Below are 27,255 nucleotides of genomic sequence, written 5' to 3' on the forward strand. Positions count from 1 at the left end.
AACACCTTCCACGGCACCAGACCATTGCGAATCCTGACTCAACATCAGTTTTCTGGTCTGCCAGACATGGAAGCAACTCTGGGATCCTTGCAGGGGCATGGGACATGTTATCATCCAGAGTCCATCCAGAGTGAGGTAAAGTTGTTGCAGTACAAAACTGTCATACTGTGTACGAAGTGTTCTTTGTCATTTTGTACCGATTCTTTTGTGCATGACTATTCTAATAGTAAGCACATGGTAAAAGTATAAGATATGATGGTGTTATAGTGAGACTTCTTGTAAATGACGGTAAAAGCTGCTAGGTAGTGTTAAAGTAATCAGCCTTTTTCATAGGTGAATCAATGTTCACTAGAAATTCAGCAAATTCATTTTCTTGGGATTAACATTTTATGATTTTATTATTTTAACAATGTAACTGAGCATGGTAAAACAGGGTGATTCACTGCAGACCCCCACCCACCCAAACCAACAAACAAGCCCCCTTAAACCATCACCACCAAATGCTTTGGTTGTTAATATTTAACGTTATGCTCCCTCATAGATAGATAGATAGATAGATAGATAGATAGATAGATAGATAGATAGATAGATAGATAGATAGATAGATAGATAGATAGATAGATAGATAGATAGATAGATAGATAAAGGGAAATTGCCTGTATAGCAGACCTGTGTCTAGTAACTACAGCTGCAATAGTTGTACCATTAATGATAATAAAATAAATTAAAAATAATAAATAAATAAAAATAATTTAAGAAATGTAAGTGTTTACCCGACTTGCCTTCATATAGATCTGGTGTACCAAGTTGTTTTTATGACATTTTTTCAAATGCTCCAACTCGTGCCATTTCTGCAGCCCATTCTTGCAAAGATGTCAACCCCTCTGTTCTCCAACCCCTGATAAGTATCTACTGTATCTGTCTGTCTGCCAATCATAATACTGGTTTGGATCCAGCTTTTAATATGGTTTCCCTGCCCTGTCAGACAAATTCAGTCACTATATATATGAGCACAATGTTCTGATCTGAATATTTAAATAAAAGTGTTTATCAGTTATTCAAAAAAAATTAAAATGACCAAACACTTTTGACCAAAAAGGTTCACACATGATACCCTGGCCTGGCGTCTCACCTCCACCTGTCCTGTCAGGTTTATTCAGGACATGTATGTTCTCAACGTTGATTTCTTCAATCCTTTGCAAAGGTCTTTAATCTAAAAAATGTACAGTTCTATTCAGTCATATGATGGTCATTTGACCACCAACACAAAAGAGACTTGGGAGTGTGAACTAGGTTTGGTTTTTGATTAATATTGTTGGGAAGCCACTGCAGGTCATTCACAAAACCTCTATTTGTGCCCGTTTGACCTTGATACAGTTTAAAGTTGTATTTAGATGTCATTATTCAGTCTTTCTCTCGTGGAGTAAAATGACATCCGGTTGGTTTGCCGACGGCCGTCTGCCTGACTGCACCTGAATGCAACACCAGTGCCTCCATCCTTCCTCACACTACACAGTGGTGACAGTTTTAACAGGCGCTACCTGGAAAACTTTCTCCCCGAGCCGACAGCTCCGCTGAGTTTCTATGGTTACCTACGGTCACGCTGCCACTCAACGTAAAAAATGGCGATGCAACGTGGTCGCCTCGGTTCTGTGCGTCGCCCACTTATGTATTTGTAACGACTTGTAACGACTCATTATAAGGTACGAGAAAGCTTTCATTTGCGTGTGATTCGACTTCAGTGAAATACGTTTATGAAAGCAATATTTGATTTTTGCTAATAAAAAGCCAAATAAGTTACATACTGGGGCTTTAAAAATATGCAAATCTAAATCTAAGGGTGTATACAAACATGTTTAATGCTGACACAGATGTGTCCTGATTTAAGTGCCTGCATCCATAAAAATATGAAACAGAAAGTTGATTTCTTCATATTTATAAAAGCCCTTTTATGTTCTCAATTTAATTCTAAACTGCACTGACAAAACCTCAGGCCACCTGGCTGAGGACAGTAAGGGCTGGGGGGTGGGGGTGGGGATTCTCATGGGGCAGCTATAGCTGTTAAAGACAGGTGGGGCCTTATGCCTCAGAAGAGGTAACCTGTGTGTCTAACAGTGTGTGTGTGTGTGTGTGTGTGTGTGTGTGTTGTCTTGTGTCGAGCAGCAGTTCAAACCTTTCTTCCAAGTAGTGTTTGAGCTTGTTTCTATCAGCTGCAATATAAAACACAGATTTCATGTTATTATGTCCAGTCTCAGTTTATCTCTGCAGTCTGTTGTTCTCTGTTGCCTTTGTCTCTATAGCTCTTCTCTGGAGACCAAAAGGGCCTGTGTAAGTGTGAGTACGTGTGTGTGTGTGTGTGTGTGTGTGTGTGTGTGTGTGTGTGTGAGTGAGTGTGTTGACAGCACATGTTCTCCAAGGACCTGCTACAACAGCCCTCACACACAGAACCCCACCTTAACACACACACACACACACACACACCAGGGCCCACCATGAACAAAGAGCCTCCACACACTTTAAAGCATGCACACATACACACATGTACATATTTATATCTTGTACCCCATAATAACAGTTGTCTGTGACAAATCACCAAGACAATTCAGTAATAGAAAAGGTACACTCTCGTATTACTCAAAGTATATCACGTATCTAATATAAATGATGTCATGGTCTTTGCATACCAGCAGGTATGAAAAGCATAAAACCTCATAACGTTCACATACACAGCACAGTAAATAACCAAATAATTAAATTCAACTGCTGTTAGTCCAGGGGAAATTGATTCTATTGCCAAACAAGTCTCATATTCATTCATGTTTGAAAAGCTCCCTGTCTCCGATCTGGGTTATCTAATAGTTCTTTCTTATATGAGCTCCAGTACCTCAAGGGTTTTATTTCAAAAGGAAGATTCAAGGTGCTGTGGTTTATGAAAAGTCACAGTCAATCAAAAATACACCTGTCTCTGACTCACACAATTTCAGGCTCATTCAGAAAATCCACTTCTCTTGATCCACATTACTTCATGATGTTTAGTGCTAAAGCTAAACATTGGCTTAAGCAGCAGCAGAAATGTGAACATTAACTTCTCTCAAGTCACTGTCAATACAGCATTTTACTAATGTTTAATGTATTTAATTTGTGCAATTTCTTAATCTAAATTTTGTAGCTGTGTTTATTTATTCATGATACCTATTCACTGTATTATTCACTGTATTTGTATTATTGCACTTATTGTATTCAGTATATTTTATCCTTCTTTAGCCTGACCAGGGACAAAGACTGCAAATTGGCTGAAGCTAGACGTCTTGTATGCATCGCATTTTTCATTCTTTGTGGCAATGTTGTATTGTCGTCCCTGTTAAATAAACATTAAAATAAAATAAAAAAATTTACAAGTTTCTAAGAATCCTGCTATAGATTGTACATTCAAACTAATTACTACAATTCACTTCAAACTGATTATTTACATCCTAAGAGATGTGTTGTGACTGAATGTCTGTATAACGAGCCAACAAAAGACTGCGACATTAAAGTAGAAACAAGTCATTTTCATTTCATGAAATCAAACGATTAAATCTGTTGCAGCCGCTGATGGTGAGATTCACCGTGAACCTGAGAGCTCACTGTGATGTTTTCACACTGAGATGAGGAGACAAACGGAACCGACTGTCTCAGGTGGTTGTCAGAAGTATTTTGTTACGGCGTTGGTCTCCATGTACGGTGCCGTATATGATAGATAATAAGGACGTTTTTTTTTAGAGAACTGTTTTTGCACTGGCTGTTTTTACATACACCAATCTTTACCTGTTGCATGGAAATTTTCGAGGTAGCTTCAATAGGGCACACTCAAATAACAAAGCGTGCAGTGCATGCTGGGTAAAATTGGACAGGGGGCGTTTCCTGTGGTGGTACATTGATTTTCTAAAGATGGAAACTGCTGAAATTAAAAAAAACAAACCCAGAAGACTCTTTTATTTTATTTAGGAAAAAGACAAAGAAAGCAAACAATTTAAATGACCAGAGAGTCAAAAATATTTCAACAACACAGATCAAGAAGAAAGAAAGGGAAGGTAAACAAGTACAGAGATGTTTATCAGTAAAGATGTACTGTGCAAAGTTGGGACAGGGGTGTCAAACATGCGGCCTGCGGGCCAAAACTGGCCCGGCAGAGGGTCCAATCCGGCCCTCAGGATGAATTTGTCAAGTGAGATAATTTGAAATTGCACATATTTTTATCAAGCAATTTCAGGTTGTTCATAAATGTTTTGTAAAAGGATAGTTTGTTAACTGTTAACATCTTAATAATGTATTAAAACAAAGTGAAAAATTCAAAGTTCTTTTTATTTATAGACTATCAAGCTATTATTTTACTGGTCCGGCCCACTTGAGATCAAATTGCGCTGTTTGCCCCTGTACTAAAATGAGTTTGACACCCTTGGTTTAGGATAAACTGTCTAAAACCACGATACATTGTATTAGTGTAAAAAAACAAAACAAAATGTTTTTTTTATTTTGATTCTTCCCAGTGGCCAGCGCCTGTTTCATGATGTGAAAGGAAGAAGACGACTAGAATCCTCACTGTGTGGACCTAATTAAGGTTACTGAACAAACAACACACACACATAAATACCAATAGACAGGCAGACACTCATGCATCTATAAGCAAATGCTAATGCTAATCTTCCCTGCACAATATAGGGGACTTGTCTGCTCGCAAGAAAACTCATAGCACACAACCATAGGACAAGCTGGGGACAGGCTGTGGCTGTAGCTCAGGTGGTTGAGTCTGTAGTAGAAGTCCAAGTAGAGCTGGAAAAGACATCTACTGCATCTAATGTAATATTTTGTTAGTGAATTCCATCAGCTGTCCGATGAACAGTCTATACGTGTTCTTTTTCCCGACCATTAGCTTCAACTTTAATGTCACTAAAGGCAAATTTGTCTCTTAGCAGGTTTAGTTTAGTTTATTATGTCGAAGACAATCCCAATTAATAAACTGTATCAATAACAGTAAAAAGGGCAGCTTTAGCCAACATGGCTAATATCCCAGATGACAATAGGCACCCTAAAAAGCAAAACAAAAAACAAAAGCAATTACAGCACATTGATTAAAATAGAGTGTTAGGACAGCTAGGAGACAAGATAAATTAATGAAGATAAACAGAAAAAGAAACAGAACACAACATACATATATTTACAGGTAAGGCATCAGGTAAATTAAAATCATGACCGAGGGGACAGTGGTATACAAAGTGTCTTTCTGACAGCTTAAAGCAGATATCAGTGGAATGTTTTTGTTAATATAAGTCCTAAATAGTCCTATTTTCCGTCAGCAATCACTTACATGAAGTATTTCAGCCTAAACACGAGTCTCTCCGTCACTCTGCTCTGCTGTAACCCGAGGAGAAAATTTTCCTTGTGGGATACAAGTGTTATCCAATGAGGAGAGAGAACGGCATGAAGGGCTGTGTGTGCAGCCAAGGGATGCGCGTGAATGTGGTGACGTAGCACGAGGACCAATTGATGCCTGACAAGGGCGGGGGCTGCTAACTCATGGTGCGTTCAAAGAAACTCGTACTTTGTGTTTTTCCTTCCTGTGAAGTCATACCAGTTCGATCTGGTACGAGTTCACGGGTCGGAAGTTACGAGTGGCCGTTATAGGGAACTTTCACAGACAACAGGATGGTAAAAACACGAGCTGCGGGTTACCTGGAACGCTACCAAGTCGTAGTTGTGACTTGAAGCTGTAACTTACGGTTTCAAAAGCCTGCCTTGAACGCAGCATTAGCCGAAACGGCCGTGAAGCTGATATCTGCTTTAAGTTGTCAAGACTCTTTAGTTTCATCTAGAGGTGCATGAGGAAATATGTGTAAATTACTGGAGGGGATTAAAGTGGGAAAGCATCATAGGATCCTTTATGACGCTGCTCAGAGGAACCAGAAAGGTGTTGGGACAGATGGTTGGAGGTTGTGTGATTCAAATGTGGCCGACCACTTTCATGCATTCATAGTGACTGGCTAAAACGTAAGTATCTCAAATCTCTGTTTCATTTGGTCATCTGACAGTGCATTTGGACACCATATCAGTGGTTACACCTAGATGCTCAAACAGAAGAAGACTGGTTAAAAATTCATGACATGTACAATACATCATGGATGGACTAAAGATTTCTATAGAAATGCTATCAGAGAAATTGAAGGGATAGCAGGTCAGGTATATCAGCTCACAGAGACTAGACCTGCTTGTCCTGGCTGAATTAGCATCTTTAGTGGACTATGGAGGGGGCTGTGTTGTGAGTGGAGCTGTATGGATGAAAGAGTAATACATGAAGGAAAAAAGCTTTGTTGAGACATGAAAGATCACTGTATGAGTTCATTTCATACTCACTCATGTATGGGAAGTGACTTTGTTCAGGTGCACCTCAATAAAGTAGAAGATGATGGAGGTCAGCAGTCTTCTCCATGAGAGTGGAGCTACTGATCCAGACTAAAGCCCTATTCGCACGGGATTAGTATTACCTGGGGACCTCAGGTAATTTGTAATAATTGCGGAGGACGTCTGTGATCTTAATCCCGTGCGAATGCGCCATGTCAGTAATTTGTAAAGTAAAAATTCCCCCGCAAATTACCTACTATATTTCACCAAAGACCGACGTCCCGTGGTAAAACTGGTCCCGTGCGAATCTGCATCTCAGTAATTGAGGGGCATTTTTTGTTCTTCCCTGGTTGAAACCATACTGCACGGGTTGAAACATGGAGGCTGTGGTGGAAAATATGAGCGGCATTTTCGAAGGCGTTTTAGGTGCAAACACGGGCTCGTATCGGTGCTGGAGACCCATTTAAATAAACAGCTCGGATTCATTAAAAAGAGCGAAATTTAGGAGGATATTGAGATGGATGACGTGCAACAAGCTTAATAATAATGCCATGACGGCCCGTTATTGCGACAACAACTGCACTGTTGCGAAGTCATGTTGCTGCTTTGACATTTTATTTACATTTGCTTCGCACATGGATGTGACAGCAGCGGATGTTACGACGTTCACACACAGCTTTGACGTCATATCGGAGCCTTAATGCCAGTAAATTCGAGTAAAAATACAGACTTCACTTATCCCGTGCGAATGCACCGCAAGAAACACAGATGTGGGGGGGTAATTTACAAATCACCAGAGGTCCCCAGGTAACACTAATCCCGTGCAAATAGGGCTTAAGAGACCATTTAAAGGCTCAGAAACCTTAGTTAATCATGTGATTGGAGTGTGACATCGTTAGGTTACAGTAGTGAACTGTTTCACTACATTCAGATTTTTTGAGACACTGAATTGTGGGGTTTTATCAAATATAAGCCATAAAATTAAAAGAAATAAAGACATGGAATATTTCAGTCTGTGTGTAATGAATCTACATAATATGAGTTTGAACTACTGAAATGAACAAACTTTTACATGTTGTTCTAATTTATTGAGAAATTGAGAAACCTGAACTGGGAACAGACTAGATGCTGATTCAGATTCTGTTCATCATTTACTTACAGCTCGTATTTTTTCCGTGCTGGAGCTCCAGTGAAAAACCATCAGGTATTACAGTATTTTTTTTTTTTTGGGGGGGGGGGGGGGGGGGGGACTCTAAATGCCTCTAAAGGGATAGATGAACATTTTGGCAAATTGGCCCATTGCCATAATCCCTTCCTTCCCTTAAGGTTCGTTACCTTTAATTGTCGGTGCAAGAGCAGAGCCGCAAGCTGCTCAGAGCTACGCTACGCGGAGGCTAATGGGATTTCATTATCATCTCATAGGGTGGTGAATGTGCAGGTCACAACTTGTCCACCAGAGCGTTTTGGAGTTGTTGGATTGTGTATTTGATGAGTTTGATGAGGAAAACCAAGAAATCCCATTAGCCTCCGTAGCGTAGCTCTGAGCAGCTCACGGCTCTGCTCTGCCGTTCTAAAAATAGCTTGCACCGACAAATAAAGCTAACGAACCTACTGCTATAACTATAAGGATTATGACAATGGGCCACTTTGCCAAAATGTTGAACTATCCCTTTAATTGATAGGACTGTCAGGGAGAGACAGAAAATGGGGAGACAGAGAGGGGGAATCGAACCGGGGCCGGCTGCAACGACTAAAACCTATATGGGCCGCGTTCTCAACACACTGAGCTATACAATGCCTCTAAATAATTTTCTTTTCATTTAGATTAATTAAAAACCTTTCAGTAGTTGATCAGTTTGCAGCTTCACTGGTCGCTATCTGCCCAGTTTCAGGTCTTAGGCAGTGGCTGTGTTCACATTTATATCACACCAGCCACAGTTTAGACAACAGGGACAATGACAGTTACTGAAGCAGCATGAACAATAACAAAGAGTGTTGACTCTCTTCCTCATGTGTGAACATGAACAAACTCCGATATGTGCTCGCTTTGTCACATTCAAATTCGGTCCTTGCGAAAAAAGGAAAGAAAAAAAAAAGTGATGTGTTCTCAAGCCTGAACTGAGCTGGAGGGTAAACTTCTCTCCGTAAGTCCGTATCAGTAAGAGTAAAGCGGGCTGCAGGAGGAAGACCATGCGAACTGTCAGACAGTGGTGTTCCTCTTTAAGGCTGGTGGAGGATGCTGTGTTGGGGGGGGGGAGTGTTTTCAGCAGCCTGGTTTGGTGCCAGCTTCCTTATTTTGATGTGTGTAGCTGTTTCTACAGCGGGTTACTGGCCTCTTCGTGACTCTGCTCGCTCTGCTGATTTCAAGGTTGTGTTGGAATGGGAGGCAATATGACCGTCAGCTGGGACTCATCCTCGAAAAATAGATGTTTTAAATTGATGATTTCCTCCTAGTCTAGACATCAAATGGTAAAAACAAAACAAAACGAGGTATAATCAGGTGTAATGTAAGATCAGAAGATCCACATCTTATCTGGGTTTGTTACTCCTAAAAACTGCCCCCATGTGCTACATGTATAAGGTAATGGGTTAAATGAACACACCATAGTTGCATGAACCCGTGGAGTGTGTCCCATGTAGGCTCGGTCCTGGCTTGCAGCGTGTTGTGACTCTGGGATGTCACCTTCCTTTAACTTGAATCAGTAAAAGGAAATCTGATATCATAGGGAAGCTGGGGCTCATATTGATTCATTGTAATCTAAATAACATCCAGGCACTTCAAAGCAATTTACATATTAAATAAAATAAAAGATAAACACTACAATTAATTAAAATTAGAGTAGAAGGAAGAAGGTGTTGTGCAGTTACAAGTTCAGTTATGGATAGAGCGGATGAACTCTTCGGGTAGATGCTTCCTATTACATACTGTAGGCTACAGTGCACATACATTAAATTCTACAAGTTTATGCACAGCAGATGGATCAGGTCTGGAGCTTCTGGTCAGGTATGGATCACAAACGGGTTTTGACCCTGTACTGTACCTCTTGGTGCCCTTTGAGTCTTTCTTATATTTGAAGATCTTAACAGACTGAGGTCAAAACTGTTCATGTAGCTGATTAAATTTAGGTTTATGACTACAGGGGTTCAAAGTGAATGATCTCCACACCTCCAAACTTTATTGAGTTAAGACACCTGAAGCTTGAACTGACTAACTTGCTTTGCTTATAGAACTTTATGCTCATTTTAGAGCTCTTATATATTTTTTTTATGATGACCATAACTTGATGCTCTGATTTTCTTCACATAACGCAATGTGTTTGTCTACCGTTTGTGTTTGTAACCCATGCCGGTGCCAAAGATAATTTTCCATTTTATTTCAGTTCAATGGACAATAAAGTAGCATGAGTCTGTCTGAAACTACAATACAAATGTTACATAAACCCAACAGATAAAAGATATGATATGGATAAATATGATGTCTTTCTTAAAGATTATGTACATTATTTAATCACTTTGATGATCCTTAATATCCATAAGCCTATTAGGCATTCTTCTTTATCAGCTGCTACCACTGTGTTGCACCACACTGATCAGATATTATTCTGGAAATTGTGATAAATAATAAATGAGACTTTCTGCAGGCATAGGTCCGTCCTTTTAATGTTAATGTGTGTGCTTTTCATTTTCACTACAAGAACAATAGTTTTCTGAACACTTTGGGTCAGATCTTCCCTCCTGTGTGTAATGTGTGTGTGTGTGTGTGTGTGTGTGTGTGTGTGTGTGTGTGTGTGTGTGTGTGTGTGTGTGTGTGTGTGTGTGTGTGTGTGTGTGTGTGTGTGTGTGTGTGTGTGTGTGTGTCACACCCCCTCCGGGCTCCTGACAGCAGCAGTGCAGCCTGTACGCGGCGTGTTTTGGTCTCTTCTGGACACTTCCTGCTTTTTTAAACTGGAAGCTGCAGCGTGCATGTCCCGTTGCATCTCAACAGGCGGGTGTGTGTCGCAGCTCTGTATATCTCTGTGTATTTAGGACTACAGCTGCTGTTGGGGGAAGCGGTACCGTAGCCTTTACTGTCACCGGCGTTGGACCTTTAATCGTTTATTTGAGGAGGGAGGAATGAGGCGTAGATATAGCGTAGCGCTGTGAGGGAGCCGGAGGAGGAGACACACACATAGCCTACACACACACAGGATTCAAACAGGTGTCCGATTGTCTCCCATCAGCCCCGCAGGAGGACGACGAGAGGAAAAAAAAGGTGGCAAAGGAACAAGAAGACAGGGCGGCCACACCGACCGTGGAGCAATAAGAGGGGCGTTTAATAGGCTAATCAATCCGCTTAATTGCACTACGTGTCGTGTCTCTCAGCGAACCGTGCGCTCCCCCTCGGCTCCGCGGTGATGGAGACCCGGCAGACGAACCAGGACAAGCCCGGCGCTTTCTGTCGCTGGTTGTAAAAAAAAAAAAAAAAAAAAAAAAGAGAGAGAGAGAAGGAAAAAAAAGGCAGGTGAGGAGCGGCACCCCCTCCTGTCGTTTCTCCCTCAGAGAAGGAAGAGGAGGTGGTGGTTCAGATTAGAAGGAGGGGGAGGCGGTGACCGACATCCCCCACGGGACAGGCCGGCCGACCCACGCTGCTAACAGGTGTGTCTGCTCCTGTCTGACTCTGCACCGCCCGCCCGTCCTACACGTCCGGACCGTCCGCTCCACTCCGCTCCCCTGCCCTGCGCGCGCCACTCCGTTCCCGTGTGTGTGTGTGTGTCATTGTTCCAACCAGAAATTACCCCCCCAGGAGTTGAATTTGGGCATCCCGGCGAGCGCTTCTTCTTTTTCCTCTTTCGCTCTCTTCCATTGGTGCGTAACAGCCGAGAGGAGGAAGGAGGAGGTGGAGGATCCAAACAGCTCGTTTTCAGACGTTAATTAAAAAAAAAAAAAAAAAAAAAAAATTCGAAAGAGACTTTGCAGCGAGGTTTTTTTTTTTTTCTTTTTTCGTTTTCTTTCTTGAGGAATGGAGGAAATGTAAACGTTTGGACACAATTTCAGAGGTTTGGAGGCTTTTGTTGATATCTTTTTTTTTTGCTCCACCAAATTTGCAGCCTGTTAGGTTTGCACTGATTTCAGACAGAACGCCACCGTTGGTCCCTGTGGTTCGGAGCGACGGTCGCGAGCTCAACCGAACCGAATTCTGACGAGTTTTTGTTTTAACGGACAAAAAACTGTGGGATTCGTTGTCGTTTTAACAAAGTGTTGCTCGTTTTTGTTGTTGTTAACATGACAACGAGAAAAGCCAGCGGTGTGGCGGACACGGTGACTACTACTACATCCTCCACCACCACCACCACCGCCGCCGCCAACAACCATCAGCACCAGAACCAGCAGAGGAGCCGGAGCCCCAGCGGCTACAGCAGCTACAGCAGCGGGCTTCCGGCGGCCGAGGCGGCGGCGGCGGCGGCGGCCGGAGGAGGGACGGAGATGTACGGAGAGTTTCAGGACTGGTGCCTGCGGACGTACGGGGACTCCGGGAAGACCAAGACCGTGACCCGGCGCAAATACAACAAAATCCTCCAGACTCTGCTCCAGGGGGACGAAGAGAACAACAACGGCTTGTTCCTGCACGAGAAGGGCAACAACCACATCAACGCCAAATTTAAATTCTGGGTCAAGTCCAAGGGCTTCCAGGTCGGGACCCTGCAGCAGGACGCCAAGAACGGCTCGTCGGACAGACCGGTGCTGTACGTCCCCATCAAGGCGACGGTTAGTGCGTCTTCCTCTTTCACTTTGTGCTCTCTCTCTCTTTGTGTGTGTGTGTGTGTGTGTCCGTGCGTGTGCGTCCCGTATTCAGGCGCGCTATTGGGCTACCCTTATTTGCCTAAAGAAATAAGGTGTGCATCCGGCTGTGTGTGTGTGTGTGTGTGTGTGTTGTAGCCTGATGCTGTACAACATAACTTTCCCTGGCTCATTGCCACGGCTACAGCAGACACCTGTTCCATCACAGAGCCCGTGCAGCCTGACTAGTGGTGTCACCATCGGCTCCCTCCCTGTGTTGTTCTCAACCTTTTTTTATTTTATTTCAGCAGCCTCCTGACTGACACATAATATGCTGCTCACACACATCAACTCACAGGAAGTCAGACCCGCCTTTGTCAGTTATTGCAAAGGAAAGGGAGATTTTAAAATAGAGGTGCCTGTCTGTCAAAGGACAAGGCAAAAAAAAAAAAACTACAAACCCACAATAATGTGTTTTATAGTCAGGGAAACAACTGTAGGTATTAAACAGACTGTGACCCCATGCATCTATAAATGTCTGCAAATGAAAATTTCAGTTTCTGTTATGACAATTATGCAAATAAAAACGGCAGTGGCATTTTTGCCTCACAAGGATAGTGGCACAGTGCATAGAGGCAGTCTTTAGTTTGGTCTATTAGTGCTGGGATTCATTTTCTGAAAGTCTTTTTTTTAAAGGATATGATCACTTAAATTGAAAATGGAAGGCAGTTTATTAATTAGGCTATTTTATTGTTTTTATTAAACCTCCGTGCAGGTAAGACCCATTGAGATCAAGATCTCATTTGCAAGGGGCGACCTGGCCCAAGAGGTCAGCAACACATCAAGATAAATTATGACAGTGTCCCTCTCCTATTTACGTTGGTCCCTCTGTCAGTCAAATAATAACCTTTGACCTGTTCAACCAACCTTCCTGCCTTTGACTGAAGTTGACGCTGGTTAACTCTGGTGCCTTTGGTGATGAAATGATGCATTGACAGTGACCCTTTCCTCTTCAGGCTGTTTTACAGAATGTAATTATCAGAAATAAAAACTAAGATATGACACCGACACCCCTCTGTCCCTCTAACTAATGTGTGAATGTGTGGTGAAACCAGGAAGCCAGGTCCAGGTTAGTACGCTTTGATGAAAAAAAAAAAAAGATGAACCAATCAGAGGAAGCCCGTTCCGTGACAACTGCCAAACTGTGATTAGTCAGGACTGTGCCAAGGGCAGCTAGCCGCCCCGTGGCCTCACACCAACCAAACCATTTTCATAGAAGATAACAGCTAATTGAACAACAGTGGTCAGTGCAGTTACTGAAAGCATGTCTTAGTTTGTGAATGAATCATTATCATATCAGTGCTGTGCGGTAACTGGCTGGTTATGCATTTTGGTGCGGGATCATGCATACCTGGATCAGACATTTAAGGTGGTGTGTCATCACAAGAGGGGTTGTCCTCAATGACTTTCCCCATGTCATCCCACTGGGGATGAACTGGATGTGACCACACACAAAGAAAAGTCTTTTACAAGTATGACTCATTTTCTTGACAGTGTATTGTGCATCCATAATCCTAATTATATTTAATACAACAGCTTTTTTATCAGTTCAGGTTGAGTTGTTGACTTGATGGAACCTGAGAAAAGGTGTGATGATGAGATTTTGTTTTTGTTTTGTTGTCTGGGTGAGAAAATCTTACGACAGGTGCATCTGATACAATGTGAGAGAAGAAGGGGAAGGGTGTAAATGAGAGAGAGCATGCTTATCTGTGCTCAGTTGTGTTGAATTGTTGAACGTCCTGCAGCTGAAGGCACAGAGTTTAGGTGAGATGGTTTGTCCAGTTCATTACAAAATATAATTCCGTATGAATGGGAGTGTAGAAACCTTCTTACTGTAAGAAGTTACTGAACTTGATTAAAGCCCGAATACCAATTAGGTGCATCAGTAAGCAGCTGTAGTTGTACCAGACAAACATTAAAAGGATAGTTCAACATGTTGAACTATCCCTTTAACAGTTTGTGTTTGATGTCAACATTTAAACCAGTGCAGGAGGAGCGAAGCCCATTTTTGGTATCATGTTAAACTGTCAGACACAGTTTTCCAGTTCAAGTTTCTCAAATGGGACCATTGGTTTCTCTCTGTTTTATCTCATTGTAATCTGACGGTCAACCCAAACATATGGAGATAGCCAAACTGTAGATGTGATGGTCACGACTCATGTCACTGTTTGTGCATTAGTTTACAGACAGAGCTGGGGAGATTCCAAGTGAAACATGGTGTATCTTACCTGTCGCTCAGTGTTGTGTTCTCTGTGTTGACTTAGTTGTTCAGGATGCTGTGAAAAACCCCACATGTGTTTTCTCTTGTCGGCAGTTTGCAGGTCTGTGGCAGAACTGTATGCACCTTTAAGGCAGGGGTGTCAAAGCCAAAATTTGGTGTAAAAAAAGGTGTAAAAAAATTAACAGAACAAACCATATTTAGCCCAGTTTTCTCTCTTATGCCAGGTACTTGGCATCTTGTCTTGGCTGCAGGTTCATGTGTGTTTGGGGGTGGGTTTGGTTTGGAGTGCAGCTGTGCATCGCTGAGACGACAATGTGCCAATTTGTTGTCAACAGAGCAGCAGATAGGACTTGGCACTTGTCTATCTGTTGCTTGGCCATGACTGTTTGGTAGCTGTTGCAGTGTATTATGGGATTTAGTGTTAGTAGTGTGAGCACTATACTGCCATTAATAATAGAAACATGAAATTTTCTCGCAGGCCACATAAAACTGTATCACGGGCCGGATCTGACTCCCGGGCTGTGAGTCTGACGTGTGCTTTAAAGAGAAAGTCCGGTCGCTTTTCCTCTGTTTTGCTAACCTTCCTCCTGGCCATGTGCATTTGTTTACAACTGGGGAAAAATCAATACATGGAGCGGTGGATAACGTTATATACGATGTTATGACGTGTATGTTTGTGTAGTCTTAACTGTCAAAAACAAAAGATTGTGGGTTACGGAGCGCGTTTGTGTCGCGGTGCGCAGAGACGAGAGCTGGGACACCGGGGCGGCAGCCAGGTACTACACTGATGAACATGGTTGGTTTTCAGCCGTGAGAAGCCAGGTGAAGGCAGAGAGCCTCCGTTCTCACTCCAACAAGTCACGAGTCATGAAGTTATGTAACTATCACAATTAGCTTTTTAATTAAGGTAAAAATGTAGCATAGCCACGGGAGAAATCCTGCCTTGTTTCATAGGGCAGATGCCAGTTAGAAGGACCCATCACGATCCAATAAATTCGCTCAAAATGATTGGATAGTGTTTTTGACAGGATTGTCCGTTCCACAGGTGACTGACATTTTTCATTTTTGTATAAAAGCATTTAATGAATCGGTCGCAATCGGAGTGTGAAGAGTAGGTCTGGGCGGTATGACCAAATTTTCATGTCACGTTTTTTTTTTTTTTCAAAATCATATCGGTTTCACGATTGTTTTTTTGTTTTTTTTCATGCAAGAGTGGGCTTGCCCACATTTTCTTCTCATGAGAAAATAATTACTGCAGTAGACGGCTTTAAATAACTCATTCCACACACAGGTAAATGTAGCACGACCCCTCAGTGTTTCCCATTAATTAACAACATTATGGCGGCCTGACACAGTCTCTCACAGGAAAAAATATTAATATGTTTTTTTTTTAAACAGCGTTTCACCATCTCTCATATACGGAAAATTCATATCATGACAGAAATAACGACTGGTTTTCGGTACGAACCGGTATGCCACACAGCCCTAGTGAATTTCCCCCTCGGGGGCTCAATAAAGTTTTATTCTATTCTATTCTATTCTATTCTATTCTATTCTATTCTATTTCAAGCAATACAGTGAAAATATGCTCCAGAAAAGATCTCCTCCCTTATTGTTCAACCAGGAATCACATGTTGACAATAAGACAAAGGGGAGAAGCAGCTTCACTCTGTGCTGTCTCCAGAGTTGAATCAGTCCATCTCGTCTGCACTTCAACACCAAATCACCTGTAATCTCCGACAGATCCTGCTGTTTAGTCTCTGCCCCTGTACGGATCTTCAGTCGAGTGATCCCGTGTCTGCAGCCTGAGGCCGTTTGTTTCATCCACACAGGCAGGTTGTTGTAAATGCAGGAGTGCTGCAGGGACGAGAGGTGGCTGGATGTGATGGTTGGCATGGTTACAGTGCAGCTAATTTCACCCCGTCCCGTATCATTTCTTACTCAGATTAACATCAGGAGTATTGCAGAAAAACTGTCAATCCTCTGGCAGAGTTTATCTTTAGTAAACCCCTCCACCCACCCCCACCTCTCTTCTTTCAGTCTTGGCAGCAGCAGGTCTGTTGAGTCTGTTTAGTATCTGAGGACTGTGTTTGGACTGGGAGAGAGAGACGGATCCCTCCTGTTTTCTCTTGGACCTGCTGATCATACCTGGACAGTCTAACGTGCCAAGTCTATTGCATGTTACACCCTGCAAGTTGACTCCAGTAAAATCTCTGTGAGACTGAATGAGTTTGAGGCACGTCGTCAGATCGTGTGACGAGTGTGTGATGAATCGCACCGTAGCACTACTGTGTAAATTGACCGAAGTACATGAAGACAGAGTCACATCACACATTTTCTTTTTTACGTTTTTGACCTATTGCACTGCTACATCCATATTCTTCATGTTCAGCTGCTCCTTAAACCACTGCTGATGCGTGTTTCAGTAAAACAATAAGGATGAGGATAAGGCTGATGGTATTTTGCCATTCACTTGTCGTAGGCAAAAAAGCCATTGAACGATAAAGACCAACGTTTCAGCTGACGCTCTCTCAGCGAGTTATGATGACTTCCCCACGCTGTCTGTGGCGCTTTGCCCCAACCTCATTGGCTCTTGTCTTACCCTTGTGCCACAAACACAAAGTGACCACAGACACATTGGTTTCATTAAAAGAAGATGACAGTGTTGTTCTCAATGGTTAGAGAGAGTATGTGAAAGACTCTGCCTTAATCTGTCAATAGGCACTGGTGTCGTCATTGTCACTCCTTGTTGAGGCAATACATCAGATGGGGTGAGACTGCCCCCCCTCCTCCTCTGAGAAGCTCCCTCTGGCCGTGTCTGTCTGTTCTGATCATACCAAAGACCCATTCTTTGGGAGCAGGTCGGCCCGGCACTCAAAGTCTCTGGTTAGTGTCACACTGCCATATGTGTAGACGTACGTTAAAGCAGAAGTAAGCGATCCGGTCGTTTTGGCTAATGCTGCGTTCCAGGCAGGCTTTTGAAACCGTAAATTACAGCTTCAAGTCACAACTTACGATTTTGTAGCGTTCCAGTCAACCCACTCGTGTTTTTCCGACCTGTTTTACCTGTGAAAGTCACTATAACGGCCACTCGTAACTTCCGACTCGTGAACTCGTACCAGATCGAACTGGTACGACTTCACAGGTCGGAAAAACACGAGTTACGGGCTGCCTTGAACGCACCATAACAGTCCTCGTCCCTACGTCACCACATTCACGCGCATCCCTTGGCTGCACACACAGCCCTGCATGCCGTTCTCTCTCCTCATTGGATAAAACTGTAGGATACGAGAAAAGTTTTCTCCTCGGCTCAGAGCAGAGCAGAGTGACTGACAGACCCGTGTTTCAGTCCAAACACTCTATGAAAGTGATTGCTGTCGGAAGATATAACTATTTAAGACTTATATTAACACAAATATATCGCTTACTTCTGCTTTAAGTTAAACATATTGTGAAGTTCATATTTTCAGCCTTTATATAAGACAGAGTTGTGTGTTGTTAATGCTCCTGTAGTCGGTGTAGTAAGTGACGTCATGTGCAGCTGCAGTAGTGTTGGATGAGACCGGCGTCAGGAACGAGAGTGTATAGTTTTTCTATGACTTCAATTTTTTAATTATTTTTTCAACAGAATTACATCTTCTCATTTGCGTCAAATAAAATGCTGTTCCTACAGCTGGTTATTGGTTTATTTGACATCCAGAAGGAAAGCCACCACAGGTGTATTGTTGTCCATGGTTGACATGGTACCATGGTAACACCCACCCTGCTCTACGACCATCAGGCTGGGGGCTGATAGACTTCTTGTGGTTGGTGGACAGGGTGAAAAGAAGAAGTTGAAAACCTACGTCGGAGTCAATCATACAATGGCAGCGGTGGTATTGTTGTCATAGAAACAATACAGTTGGACCACAATCAGGAATAAATAATGCATGGGTTATTTCCAGTATGTCATTAATACACATTTGGTCCCCTAGTGCAGTAGTTTTCAAAGTGGGGGCTGGGGCCTCCTGGGGGGCCGCCAGGGAGATACTACGGGGTCCTCAGCAAATTGGAGGTAAAGTGAGAACAAATGCAAAACAAAATTAAATCAAATTATTATATTTTGAGCATTATTGAAAAATATAATTTATATAACATATCAAAACCTTAGTTGCCATGCCCATCTTTCTAACATCCTGCCAGTCAAAATATCATTCATGACGTCATTAGCTGTAAGTGTTGACCTGGCGGTTTGACTCAGTGTGTTTGCAAACGGGAGTCCCTGGCCAGAAGCTAATGCTAGTCAGGGGGCCTTGGCATGGGAACGTTTGGGAACGTGGATATTTGCTCTGTGGCATAGAGGAATGAAACATGAGACAATATGGATATATTTGATGGCATTTGTTGAGTCTCCGGTTTGTCTTTATCTCCACCTGTAGAGTCGGATGAGAAACAACAGGCCTGGATGTGTAGAGCTACGCAGGGTCTTAATGCTGTGTTTCTGGTTGGAATCAGCATCCTGCTTTCTCTCTGCGTGCGTCACGCTGAGCGGGCTGTGACCTGACTGCAGCAACAGCTGATCAGACAGTGACAGCGTTTTTACACAGCTCTGTTGTTGTGTATGTGTGTATGTGTGTGTTTGTGGACATCATATGTGTGTTCCTCAGCTGAGAGCTCAGACGTGTGGCACCTTGTACGGACCAAAGAGCTGATGACAGCGTTAGTCACTGTCAAAAGGGGCTGTCAGTCTCCCTGGGGATCTCAGGTTTGACTCTGCAGCTTGGACACAGTAAAATGTGAGGCACCGAGCAGCAACAATTGATGTGACTCATCAAAATACTGACAGGTAATTTTAATGGCTTACACTGACAGAACGGTTATTGCTTCCTCAGTATCTGCATTCATTATTCCTGTCTGTTTCATACACTACTCCTTAACCCTCTAGTTTATCTGTTGCTTTTATTTGTGTAAGTTGTGTAAGTAAGACGGAGCAGAGGAAGACTCATCAGAAGATGTTCAGTCTTGTTTGCCACGGACGGGTCATATAGATTATTGCTGAATTTGGATTATGTTGACAAACCTTTCCTCTGTGTCGAGATCGAAATGAAAAGAGAAACTAGTGGTCAGATGTTCTGTGGAAGCATCTGATAGGTCAGACATGCACTGGTCATGTGATTGTGTAACGCTTACCTCTGTAGTGCACAAAATTTCCCACAGTTAGTGTATACAGTATGTATATGTTGCCCGGAAGGCCAATTTGCCGAGCGCAGATCGATGTAGTTGAATCCTTGGAATATAAATCGATTCATCGATCTAGTAGATGAATTGTTACACCCCTGCAATTTTGGATTTGGTTGATGACCAGACAAATATGTGGATTCTCTTCAGGTCTGTTGTCAGAGCTGAAACATTTAGGTGATCATATGGTCAGCTCTTTCATCAATGGATCAGCTGCTTCTGTCTTTCTGGACTTTAGCTGGTTCCAGCTTCTCGGTTGTGTTACAACTGATTCAAGTGGCATTATTTCTCATTCGTTCACTAGTCTGGTAGTGCACAGTCTGTATCCTGAGTTACTTCCTCTGAGTGAAGCTGGTCCCAGGTAGGGGCATATGAGCAGCAGGCAACATGGTGCGTCTCAGAGGGTGAACAGGAACGGGACAAAGCAGAATTAGGAGATAAAACACACTAATAACTGAAAACAGCGCCCTGATTGGTTGCGTTAGTACAACTGTCTACAAACTAGGGCTGCAACTACCGATTATTTTCATTATTGATTAATCTGTCGATTATTTAAACAATTAATCGATTAGTTGTTTGGTCAATAAAATGTTCAAAAATGTTCATAAGTGTTCATCAGTGTTTCCCAAACCACCAGATGACGTCCTCAAATGTCTTGTTTTGTCCACAAAACAAAGAGATACTCAGTTTACTGTCATAAAGGAACAAAGAAACCAGAAATATTCACATTTAAGAAGCTAAAATCAGAGAATTTAGATTAAAAAAAAAGAAAAAGATTATCCGATTATCAAAATAGTTGAGGTTTCATTTAATAATCGATTTTTGTGCGATTAATCGGTTTATTGTTGCAGCTCTACTACAAACAAAGCTGTGGTTATGTCCTTTCGCACTATTAGAAAATCTGAAATGATTAAAAATATAAGCGAATATCTAATGTGAATTCGCTCAGCTGACTCCTGGTGGGGAAACCATCCTTCAGTTAATTCAGAGCACACTTTTTAATTAGCTTAATTAGCAGAGCAACCGCCCATTTGGCTTGCGGCAAGTCTTTGGTTTGAGACCTGGAACAGAAACTTATCCTGAGGTAGCAGTAGCACAGCCCCTGTTGTTATTATAAAGACCACAATCTGTGTGTGTGTGTGTGTGTGTGTGTGTGTGTGTGGTCTGATGTGCCCAATTTAATATGTAGGATCAATGTAAAGTCTATGGTTTTTGGTTTTCAAAGATCATTAACAGTGTGTCGATGTCAGACCAGTAACACTGTTCCCCGTCCATCTTTCATCCTGCGTGTGATGTGAGGACAGCGCACATGCACACACAACCACACACACCCTGCTGGGAGAAATAAATTGGTCACATGCTTTGCCACAAGTGTTTTGGAATGCAAGGGCAGAAACACAAGCGTCTAAGTGAAAGTAAAGTCCATCAAGTAGAGAAATGCATCATTTTCAACTAATCTGTTGCCAGCAGCCCATCAAAGGACATGATTAAGGAACAACAATGTGAATGTACTTTTGCCTCTACTTGCTCAGGTTTCTCTCAGGACCTATAATAACAACATGTCAGTCAGCCAATCAGAGGGGAGGAGCCTCTGAGCCTGAGTGGATTAAAAGCCTGTGTCCCACGTAGACACCTGTCTCAAATATAAGCCGGTTCAGTTTACGGTAGTTTAGAGCAGTGGTTCCCAACCTTTTTGTCATATCATGAGTACCCCCTCACTCATACATGTTAATGATTCTCCAAAAGTGGTCGTACAAAACGTAACACAACAGATTATGTAATGAAAATCATTTCAATTTCTCGGTTTAAAGGTCCAGTGTGTAAAAATTAACAAGGTTTATTGTCAAAATCTGAATATACTACCCATGAATATATTTGTACAAGTGTATAATGGCTATAAAATAAAATTTGTTTGGTTTTCATAGCCGGCAGGAGGGGTGAGTGTGAGCAAGTGAGCGCTGCAATCTAGAATCTGAACGCTGGATATCACAGTTTTACCCCCATTTTACACACTGGACCTTTTATTTGATTTGTACGAAGACATTTTGCACTTCCGGTGTATTGTATTCTGCATTTTTGTACAAAAGAACCTATAACAGGTGTACTTTTTATTAACTAAAAAAACGAACTAAAAGTTGTGCCATTTCAGAGTGTGTTGCTATTGTTTCATTCCAATGCATTCCGCCTCTCCTCTGACAACACACTGTGGAGGAGGAGAAGAAGAAGCGAGGAGATGAGAGAGGGATGGTGCCGTTAATATTGCGTTTTTTTAAAAACTCACCGTACGTGCGTCTTAGCTGTGTGTAGCTCTGTTATCCAGCTCCAAATGCTCCGGACGCTGCCTGCCTGTCGAGTGTGCCGTTTTAGCATCGATACTTTTGACAACCCTACACAGGTTATTGCCTCCAGGGGGAACTACTGTAGTTGTGGCACACACATGCCATTTTAGTAAAGAGCTTATGAAATGACTGAGAATATTAAGCCTGCTTATTATCTAATAAATAAATTAATAAATGTTTCCACGTACCCCCTGCAATGGTTGGGAATCACTAGTATAGAGTACCTGCATCAGTATCAGCTTTGAAATGTTTGTGTCGTTCCAACTTCAGTTATCAGTCTGCAGCCTTTTCTGATCTTTGTTTTCTGAAGCCCCCCCCAAAAAAAGAAATCAGGTTTAACAGCATAAAACTAGTGTTGTTCCGATACCGATACCCGGCTGTGCAGTATCGGCCGATACCGATACCGTACCGATACCACGCCGTTTGAAAAAAAAAATATATATATATATATATATACAGGGTATATAAGAGCTTTTTTTCTTCTAATACTATAATCCAGTAGAACTTTTTTATTGCCTACCTGGTAAAAACGTTTAAGTAACACGTTATTTAACCTTTAAATAATGTTGAGGGTCCAATGTGACCCACTTCTACATTTAGGAACAGTAAAAACACCCGAAACATTTTTCCTCTGACTTTAAGTTGAACTTGTTCTTGACCAACACAATAGATTTGATTACATGAAATGGTCTTTCCTGCCACTACACTATGGTGATTACTATATTTAACTACTTAAATCACAGCATAAACTGATTGGTTGAACGCAGCCTGATGTAAACATTAATAAACTCAGTAACCAATCACACAGCAGCTCCATGTTGTCCCTGTGTGATGTTCAGGGACAGGTCAGGACAGTCTGAAGACAGATAGCTCTAAGGTGGCTCAGTGTCGGCGGCTTTTTGACTCGTTACACACTGGTCTGTGTGTTTTAGCGATGGTACAGGCTGACGCCAGTATACAACAGGTAACAGTGTTGTTGTCTCTTTTCACCTCCTCTCTCCCTGTGTGCTCAGTGCGCTGCGCACACATTTATAAATAGAGATCCCGCTACTTTATGTCGGCTTTGCTTGTTTACATTTCACACAAAAAAATCCTAGAAAATGATCGATTAACTGCAATTAATTTAATTGTTTACATCCCTACTTGGCTCGGCATGCACTGAACACGTGTGATCACACAGCAGTGAGTGTCGGGCGAGAGAAGACACTAGGCGCTGCGTTCAAAGTTCCATACTGTAAATGGTATCGCTGCGTCATTTGTTACTCGCCCGATACCGATACCAGCATTTTAGTCCGGTATCAGGCCCCATCGGTACAACACTTACATAAAACCCTCTGCGCCGGAAACTCTGATAGTCTCAGCTGTTGTAGCCTTTAAGGTAATAACCGAAAATCAGATTTGTCACATTAAGAAGCTTTCTAACGGTCTGTGTAGCACACAGCGAGAGGAGAAGTGATCTTACTGGGTTTCTGTGGTGCAAACAGAGTCTTGTGCTCCAGTTAGAGAAGGAAACACTGAGTGGTTTGTTGGGACTAATAATAGTTGGTATCTAGACACTGGTGTCAACTACATGTGATGACTGCTTCCCCCTCTCTTCAGCGGCCTCAGCCCAGGCTGCAGTTAGAGCAGGGCTGGTCAGGGTGAGACACAGCTTTGGTTGTTTCATGGCTTGTGTTTTGTTTTTGTGCCTGCCCTTTAACCTTTTTATAAAAGTCTGTCACAAATCAGCCTAGTCTGGTTCCAGACCTTTTGAACCACCACTCTCATGTGATCATCAAAAGCTGTTTGCCTGAACAGAGCAAGTCGGAAGCAAATTTAGCAACAGGGACGTCATCAGAGACACGGCGTCAAAACATCCCAACAAAACTGACCCAAACAGGCCTCCAGGATACTGACACACACCGCACAGGTTGTTGTTGGTGAGCTTAACCTAAACAAGAACAGATACACACACACCAGTCCACGCTGACTCCGACAGAGGAAACGGTGAACATAGCCCAGGATGTCAGACTAAAAGAGGAAGTGAAAGTGAAGTGGCCAGTCATACTCCATATGAAACAAAAATCACGTTGTTGTGATCAGCCATCTGCTCAGATATGTGAACCATGAAGGCTGACATGTTGAACTCTGGAGCCAAATAGATGCGGAACTGTTGTAGGCTACTGTTGTGTAGGGGTGGAAGAAGATATCCATACACTGAAATATTGCAACATTTCCTTTCTCGATACCGTATCGGTATATAACAATTTACATGCAAACATTGTGGTTAATTTTTGTGTTGCATTTTAGTGTGTTGTTCATTTTTGTGTTGCATTTAAAACTGTAACTGCTAGTAGGCAGTCATTCAGCCGCCCACTCCTCCGCTCCATTCATGAACCACTTTTTACAAAGACTGTGGCACTCCCCAATGGTTTATTATCTAGGATTTGTTCTTAGCTAAGAAAAAAATCTACGCACACTCAAGAGCATACTTACGCACATTTGAGAGCTGATACTTGTGCTAAATAATTGATGATTGCGTTTTGTTCTGTTCTGCTGTTGTTGTAATATTATATGATTTGAATAATAGATGATTTAATTAAATTTTCTCATCATTAATGATGTTTTTAACAATTATTTTAACTATTTTACGAAGCAGTGCTGTCTCTTAAAAAAACACTATAGACACTTTATTCACATCAGTTATGTTTATTGGGAATCCCCACGCCATCCAATAGCAATAATCATATGATCATATGGTGATATTTATGATAGCACACCTGAGAGTGTGGTCTCTCTGATAATGACCCCCATGTGCTGGTCCAGTCATTTCTTTCTTTCTTTCTTTCTTTCTTTCTTTCTTTCTTTCTTTCTTTCTTTCTTTCTTTCTTTCTTTCTTTCTCACTTAACCTTCTCTGCTCAGTGTCTGTGGTCTCTGTGTGCACACGGCATTGATGGGGCGTCACCTGGCACGTGCACGTTAAGAGGAGATGGGATTCATCAATGTAGGAACACAGCTGCAAACAATGTGGTCTAAGAACACCTTCATGAATCCTAAGAAATTTCTTTAGAACAACTTAAGAAGGAATTTAAGAAAACACCTAAGAAGGAGTTGTTTTTGAGGCAAATGCAGAAACTGCTTGCCCAAAAACTGCCCTCGCTGGGAACGCGCATCAGCGGTTTTGCATAAATTTACATCGAAAAAAAACTCTGTCCTGTAACGTTCTGTTATTATCTCATAGCGTGGTGAATGTGCAGGTCACAACTTGTCAACCAGAACGTTTTGGAGTTGTTGGATTGTGCATTTGATGAGTTTGATGAGGGAAACCAAGAAATCTCATTAGCCTCCGTAGCGTAGCTCTGAGCAGCTCACGGCTCTGCTCCGCCGTTCTAAAAACAGCTTGCACCGACAATTAAAGGTAATGGACTTCCTCCTAAAACTATAGGGATTATGGCAATTGGCCAATTTTCCAAAATGTTGAACTATCCCTTTAAGTCAGATAGCCGCAAACAAGTATTGAGTGCATATGGATGGACATTCTTTAATTGGTATTTTGTAATATCCACATTTTTTTGATATAGTGAATTTTAGGTCTTCATTAAATGTAAGCCATAATCATTACAAAAAAGAAGTTAAATAGATAAAGATGTGAAATGTTGCATTCTGTGTAGTGAATAATGTGTTAGTTTCACTTTTTGAATTGAATTACTGACATTTTAAACTTTTCCATGATATTCTAATTTATTTAGATAGACTTGTAATCATCCTGTAGCCATTTGCATTCAGAGGAACACTCAGCACCGATGAGCCGAAGGTACCACAAGCTGTGGTAGGTGATAAATCTGGAAGCTTCTGCCTCTGCCGTCCCTCCTGCCGGGTTATTTTAAAGACCCAATATTGCAGCTGAATGTTTTCCCCCGCCGGCTGCGTGATTAGCTCAGCTGAGAGCAATGCCCATATGGCTGAAATGTAAACTGTGATATCCACAGATGAGGCCTGATGTATCTTCCAGGGAGAATCATCAGACCTGGAGCCCAGAGCAGCTCCCACAACAAGGAAATGACTCAAATAAACCAGGCTGCTCCGTGCTGCTGTAGTGGGATGGAAGATGGTATGTTTAGGTAAACAGATGGATGAATGAAACCTCTGTGTGTGTGTGTGTGTGTTTCTTTCCTCCTGTGTGTGTGTGTGTGTGTCCTCTGTTAGGCAGCAGAAACAATTTGACACAGTGTAGAATCATTAGAGGAGGAGGAAGGACGGACCAATGGCCTGCCGGCTCCCTCACACACAAACCCACACACTCTTGATAAGAGTGCTGTCCTGTGCATCTGGGGGTTTGATACTGTGTGTGTATGTGTGTGTGTGTGTGGGGCAGCTTAATTGGGGTGGCCCCTTCTATCAGGTCTCAGTGATCTCTGCTATCTCAAAGAGCCCCTTATTCTGTCATTATAAAAACCCTAAATTGACAGGAATTGGTTGGACTCTGGTGTGTGTGGCTCTATGTGTGTGTCCTACCCTCCCTTTGACCCTAACCTGTCATAAACCAGTGTGTGTATGAGGGTGTGTGTGTGTGTGTGTGAGTAAGTAGCTGGTCTGTGCCAGAGGTTATGTGAGGGCCAGATCCTGGGTGAAGCAGCGGGCACACTGCTGGAAACAATAGACAGATAAAAAATCTAGAAACTCGGAGCTGCCACATCCACAGCAGAGGTTTCAGAGGAGTAGCTCCAAACACCAGTGCCTGCTGGGTAATATCAGTGACCCTTAACCCACTAGTTGCTCATGTTTCGGTCTCAACGCCGGCTTTGAATAGAACTGGTCCAGTGTATATATGGTCCATATATCACATTTTATTATGATGTTAGCGCATAAATATGTATTTTCATCCACCATCTTACCTGAGCGCTGGTATGGATCTATATTATCAGACAGTCAGGGTGGATACCAGGACACAACTGACGCACCAGGAAGCATAGATCACTTGAAACAGCAGAAACAGTTTAATAAAGCAGGAGTCACCACAGGTCAGATGTTTTATTTAAATGTCCAGTAAGTGCACTTGTGACTTTCCAGGTAGTTGAACAATAACATGAAAAAAAACCAACAAAAAACCTCAGCTTGTATCGGCTCGGCAGCTGTACGTCGCGCACAACAACAAACAACACATGTACTAGTCCCCCCCCAAACATATTGATATGAATTGAGTGTCTGTAATGTTTTTAAAAGACCGCAATGATTTGTAAAATAATAATTAGATTATTAAAAACGCCATAAAAGAAAGAAAATTATTCTAATTCAAATCAAAT

The 27,255-nt window shown here is 42.2% G+C and overlaps 1 protein-coding gene across 1 annotated transcript in view; it reads left to right on the forward strand.

Moving 5' to 3' along the window:
- Positions 1-11,640: 11,640 nt before the first annotated feature.
- Positions 11,641-27,255, forward strand: part of LOC310989284 (nucleolar protein 4-like) — a gene marked incomplete at both ends in the record, with an annotated part of 205,995 nt that continues 190,380 nt past the window's right edge. Inside the window, one exon of the mRNA XM_083976295.1 lies at positions 11,641-12,123. Within this exon, the coding sequence (XP_083832421.1) occupies positions 11,641-12,123 (483 nt within the window). The remainder of the gene's footprint in view (positions 12,124-27,255) is intronic.

The sequence above is a fragment of the Trachurus trachurus genome (assembly GCF_905171665.1).
Source record: "Trachurus trachurus genome assembly, chromosome: 7".
NCBI classification, from domain to species: domain Eukaryota; kingdom Metazoa; phylum Chordata; class Actinopteri; order Carangiformes; family Carangidae; genus Trachurus; species Trachurus trachurus.